Source organism: Pongo abelii, chromosome 2 (assembly GCF_028885655.2).
Source record: "Pongo abelii isolate AG06213 chromosome 2, NHGRI_mPonAbe1-v2.0_pri, whole genome shotgun sequence".
Taxonomy (NCBI): Eukaryota; Metazoa; Chordata; class Mammalia; order Primates; family Hominidae; genus Pongo; species Pongo abelii.
This window is the reverse complement of record NC_085928.1, coordinates 113,556,467-113,562,929: the sequence shown is the minus strand read 5'-3', so window position 1 is coordinate 113,562,929 and position 6,463 is coordinate 113,556,467. Positions and strand designations below refer to the sequence as shown.

General features: G+C 37.4%; 1 protein-coding gene across 1 annotated transcript; it reads right to left on the bottom strand.

The window, feature by feature from the left end:
• Positions 1-3,269: 3,269 nt before the first annotated feature.
• On the bottom strand, positions 3,270-4,383 carry LOC100443959 (zinc finger protein 42 homolog). Its single transcript, XM_002813897.6, has one exon. It carries the CDS (start codon positions 4,203-4,205, stop codon positions 3,270-3,272), a length of 936 nt encoding a protein of 311 aa, XP_002813943.4. The 5' UTR covers positions 4,206-4,383.
• Between the last annotated feature and the right edge of the window lie 2,080 nt (positions 4,384-6,463).

Below are 6,463 nucleotides of genomic sequence, written 5' to 3'. Positions count from 1 at the left end.
GGATGTTAATGAGCAATAGAAATCATCTGAAGGTACAAAACTCGCTGGTAATAACACACAGAAAAACACAGAATATTATAACACTGTAATTGTGGTGTGTAAAATATTCTTAAGTAGAAAGGCTAAATGACGAACCAATCAAAAATAATAACTATAACAACTTTTCAATACATAGTATAATAAGACATAAAGAGAAACAAGAAGAAGTTAAAACGTGGGGGAACAAAGTTAAAATGTATAGTTTTTAATAGTTTTCTTGGTGCTTATTTGTTTATACAAATAGTGTTAAGTTGTCATCAGTTTAAAATAATGGTTTACAAGATCATATTTGGAAGCCTCATGGCAACCTCAAGTGAAAATATCATACAGTGAATACAAGCTGCAAGAAATAAAATCATATAGAGAAAAATCACCTTCACTAAAAGGAAGACAGAAAGGAAGGAAGAAGGAAAGAGAAGATGATAAAGCAACCAGAAAACAAATAACAAAATGTCAGGAGTAAGTCCTTATTTATCAATAATAACATTGAATGTAAATGGACTAAACTCTATAATCAAAAGACACAGAGTGGCTGAGTGGATTAAACATGCACACACATGCACGCGTGTACACACACACACACACACACACACACACACACACACCCCAGTGATCTGTTGCCTACAAGAAACACACTTCACCCATAAATATACACATAGACTGAAAATAAAGGGATGGAAAAAGATTTTCAATGCCAGTGGAAAGCAAAAAATAGCAGGACTAGCTAAATTTAGACAAAATAGATTAGATTTCAAGACAAAGACTGTAAGAAGATACAAAGGTCATTATATAATGATAAAAGAGTCAATTCAGAATGTAGATATAATAATTGTAAATATATATGCACCCAGCACTAGAGCACCCAGATATATAAAGCAATATTATTAGAGCTAAAGAGAGAGATAAGCCTCAATACAATAATAGTTGGAAACTTCAACACCCCACTTTCAGCATTGGACAGATCTTCCAGACAGAAAATCAACAAAGAAACATCAGACTTAATCTGCACTACACAACAAATGGATCTAATAGATATTTACAGAACATTTCATCCAACGGCTACAGTATACACATTCTTCTCCTCAGCACATGGATAATTCTCAATGATAGCCCATATGTTAGGCCACATAACAAGTTTTGAAACAGTCAAAAAATGGAAATAATATCAACCATCTTCTCTAACCACAATGGAATAAAACTAGAAAACAATAACAAGAGGAATTTTGGAAACTATACAAACACATGGAAATTAAACAATATGCTCCTGAATGACCAGGAAAGCAATGAAGAAATTAAGAATGAAATTGAAAAATTTCTCGAAACAAATGTTAATGGAAACACAACATAGCAAAACAGATGGAATACAGTGAAAATAGTACTAGGAAGTAAATTTATAGTTGTAAGTGTTTACATCAAAAAGCAAGAAAAACTTCAAAAAAGTAACGTTAACACTGCATCTTAACTAGAAAAGCAAGAGAAAACCAAACCCAAAATCAGCAGAAGAAAAGAAATAATAAAGATCAATGCATTTGAAATGAAGAAAACAATATAAAAGATGAATGAAATGAAAAACTGGTTTTTTGAAAAGAAAAATAAAATTGACAAACCTTGAGCCAGACTAAGAAAAAAGGAGAGAAGACCCAAATAAATAAAATCAGAGATGAAAAAAGAGACATTACAGCTGATACTGCAGAAATTTAAAGGATCATTAGTGGCTACTATGAGCAACTATAGGCCAAGAAATTGGTAAATCTAGATGAAATGATAGATTCCTAGACACATACAACCTACCAAGATTGAACCATGAAGAAATCTAAGACCTGAACAAACCAATAACAAGTAAAAAGATCAAAGCCATAATAAAAAGTCTCCCAGTAAAGAAAAGCCCAGGACCTGATGGCTTCACTGCTGAATTCTGCCCAAACATTTAAAAAAGAACTAATACCAGTTCTCTATTCCAAAAAGTAAAGGAGGGGGGAATACTTCCAAACTCATTCTATGAGTCCAATATTACCCTCATACCAAAACCAGACAAAGACACATCAAAAAATGAAAACTACAGGCCAATATCCAGCCTCTGGTAACCAACCGCTAGTCTCCTCTCTGCTTCTATGAGTTTGACTTTTTCAGATTCTACCTGTAAGTGAGATCATGTGACATCTGTTCTTTCTATGCCTGTTGGTCAAAGGATACAAAATTTCCATTAGATAACAGGAATAAGCTCAAGAAAACTATTGTACAACATACTGACCGCAGTTAATGCCAGTATGTTATAAACTTGAAAATTACTGAGAATAGATTTTGTGTGCTAACCACAAAAATGTGATACATACATGAGGTAATGCATCTGTTAATTAGTTTGATTTTGCCATCCCACAATGTATACACAAATCAAAACATCATGTTGGAAACCATACATTCCTTTTTTATTTATCAACAAAAAAGAAAATAAATTAAAAATGCAAATTTCAAAAAATAAAAGTGAGACACTAAAAGTCTGATTCTTCATGGATGGGATTGTCGACTGGAGGATTTCTCTGTAAGATGATCAACTGGAGAACTGACAATTCTAACAAAGTCTGAAAAATGTCAGCAAATTACTGTCAGTTTTGTAGTGTCCTCAAGGATGGCTTTTACTCACAGAAAGTATCGTTTAAAGGTTTGTTGTATTTTGTTTAAGATTTAATGTTCAATTTATTAAAGTTATAATTTTTAAGTCCTCTTTCTTTTGTAAATTTTGACTTGTACTTACAAATGTTATGATTGAATTTATAAATCTTGCAGATCTTAGAAATCGTTACAGAGAGGTATTTGAGTATTTGGTCCTATTTACAAACACAATTTATTAGATACAGTTAAATATTTATTTTTTTATTATTTTTTTAAATCAAAGTTATTTTCATATTTATAGTACATGAAAATAAGTCTTACATCCAATAATCCAACAGATAATATATTAAAGATTATGCTTTTGAAGTCAATTTATCACTGACTTTCCTGTTGGAAGCACACTTTAAGAATACACAAAGTTCTAAACAAAAAAAAGAAAAAAAATACACCATGTTCTTAAAAAGGTATCACAAAGTGTAGGAGCATCTTAGTAACACCAAATTATAACTGCTTTTGGAGTTGCAATATTGATTTAAAAATTCATTCCTAGAAACAATAATCAGTGAGGCATGTTTGTCACTCATTACTCTTCTGTTAATATGCTTTATCCTGCTGGAGGACTACTTTCCATCTTGTTCATTCTTGTTCGCATTTGCATGCGTTAGGATGTGGGCTTTCAGGTTATTTGACTGAATAAACCTCCTGTTACAGCCTTGAAAGGGGCATACAAAACGTTTCTCCCCCGTGTGGATGCGTACATGTGTACGCAAATTAAAGTCCAGAGAGAAGCGCTTTCCGCACCCTTCAAAAGTGCACTGAAACGGCTTCTCTCCAGTATGAACCAGGAAATGTCTTTTTAGTTTTGAGCTCTCAAAGAAAGCTTTCCCACATTCCGCACAGATGTGGTCTCGGGGACCATGAATTAGGAGATGCTTTCTCAGGGCAGCTCTATTCCTCAACTTCTTCGTGCATCCACTCTGAGGACAAGCGATTGCGCTCAGACTGTCATATTGTTTATTTATGGGGGGCTTCTTTCTAGCAAATTCTGCGAGCTGTTTAGGATCTGATAAGTCAATGCCAGGTATTCCTCCAGGCGGAAGCTTCTTGCCTGCCATGTACTCAGAATACTCAAGCGAATTCTCTCCAACCATCTTTTGAGGAAGCTCTTTCTTTGCCCCTTTTTTCATGTATTCCAAAGAACATTCAAGAAGGGTGCTTGCTTCGAGAACTTTTTGAGAAAGCTCTTGTTCTGATCCTTTCTTTAGGTATTCCAAGGACTCAAAACGTGAGTCCTCTTCCAGGATGGGTTGAGAAAACTCACCCCTTATGATGCATTCTACGTAACAGTACGAGAAATCATCCTCTCCGAGAGCCTGAGGGCCAGGCTCATAGCACACATAGCCATCACATAAGGCCCACACCGCACTGACAGGTTCTATTTCCGCCTGCAGGTCTTGGCTTGCCTTGTCTTGCCTGGGCTTAGCCCCACTGGGGGCTCTTCCACCCAGGCCTTTCTGGCGTCTCGTCTTTGCCGGTTTCTTCAGTTGCTGGTTCATGTTTTCCTGCCTGTGTCCTTCTTGAAGGTTTACACCAGGATATATCAACCACCTCCAGGCAGTAGTGATCTGAGTAAGTTGTCTTCAGCAAACACCTGCTGGACTGCGAGCACTGCTAGAGTGAAGGCCTCTTCTGTTCTGTTCACACAGGCTCCAGCCTCAGTACATTTGTACTTCAGCTCAGCGATGGTTAGGTCTGAATTCCCAAGGGAGGCGGTGGGCAGGGTGGGTTTGCCAAGTGCGCTGGTGGTCAGCTATTCAGGAGGCTGAGGTGGGAGGATCGCTGGAGCCTGGGAGGCAGGGGTCGCAGTGAGCCGAGACCACACCATTGCACTCCAACTTTTTTTTTTGAGACAGAGTTTCCCTCTTGTTGCCCAGGCTGGAGTGCAACAGCGTGATCTCGGCTCACAGCAACCTCCGCCTCCCAGGTTCAGCCGATTCTCCCGCCTTAGCCTCCTGAGTAGCTGGGATTACAGGCATGCGTCACTACACCCAGCTAATTTTGTATTTTTAGTAGAGATGAGGTTTCTCCATGTTGGTCAGGCTGGTCTGGAACTCCCGACCTCAGGCGATCCGCCCGCCTCAGCCTCCCAAAATGCTGGGACTACAGGCGTGAGCCACCGCACCCAGACTCTTTTTAACTTTATAAACTTTAAAATGTGCAAACTTCCTGACTCTTTTGTAATAACACTTAGCTTAAAACACAAACATTTTTTTCAGCTGTACAAAAATATTTTTTCTTTATATTCTTATTCTATAAGATTTTGTCTGTTTAAATACTTTTACGTTAAAAACCAAGAGACAAACACACACATGAGCCTAGGCCTACACAATTCAGGATCATAAAGTGTCACTAGGCCATAGGGATTTTTCAGCTCTTTCATAATCTTATGGGACCACCATAGCACGTGGGGTTGCTCACTGACTGAAACGTCCTTATATGGAACTTGACTGTACATGGAAAACATACTGGTAAAAGCGGATGTGGACGAAATCTTCATATACATTTAGTATTTTTTGTAGGTGCTGAACTTAGGGAAAAAATGCAAAGTTCCTCGTTAACACAAAGTTTGGTGTGGGACAGACAATAAAGGGCAAATAAACAAAAAATGTCAGATTGAGAAAAATGCTATTAAAAAAAGGTGGTGGGCGGGGGAGGGGGGGGCCGGGCACGGTGGCTCACGCCTGCAATCCCACCACCCTGCGAGGCGGAGGCAGGCGGATCACGAGGCCAGGAGATCGAGACCATTCTGGCCAACACGGTGAAACCCCCTGCTACCGTGAAGCACTCTGCTATTTTCAATGCCACCTCCTCCCAAACGTAAAACAAAACTAGATACAGTTAAATATCTAAAAATGCATATATAAACTGAAAATATTCAGTTTTCAAGTATTTTATTTTTTTTCTGAATTAACAAACTTTCCTGAGCTCATAAATAATTTTTGTATTTGAAATATTAAATTTAAGTATATGTTAAATCTAAAGTTAATTTAAATATTCTAATTCAACCTACAATTACATATCTAAAACAAATATTGAGTACACATTTTAAATTTGAGTTCAAGGTTTTCATTTATAATTAGCCAAATTCTAGCATTATAAATACCTAAAATGTCAAATACGAAAAGATTGCCTTTTAACAAAAAATATCAATGCAATGACTTCTATTCTCTTAAGCCTTTCTATTCTTAATTCTAAATCTTGCTGGGGTTTAAAGATGCCTACCCACTAAAGAAGTAAAATTCTGCTCAGGCAGCTAGGGTTACTTCCTATGACAGATTTTGTCAGACCTGGAGCTGCAGAAACTCAGAACAATCCTTCTCTCTACCCTTACTGTTGTACTGAGCCCCTCTTAAGTAGGTCAAAAAAACCATGAAATCAGCACTTTTATAGTGTTAATAAAGACATTTATATCATAGGCTTTAAAGCACAAAGAGGCAGTATTCTCATCTCTCTCATTACCTAATTCTCTAGGCCACACAGTTCTTACACGTATCTAAAATGACATTTCAGTGAACTTGATCTACCTTCATGAAAACCATTTTCAGGAGCTCTTCTACTTTCTTCCCCCCTTGACCAAGGTTCAAATAATACCTTCTAACACTGCTTTATACTCACTTCTGTATTCTTTATTGGCATAACTAACAAGTTGATAATGCCCACAGATAGCAAGGTAAGAAATGAGATTGGGCCCAGTGCAGTGGCTGATGCCTGTAATCCCAGCACTTTGGGAGGCTGTTGGCTTGAGCCCAAGAAC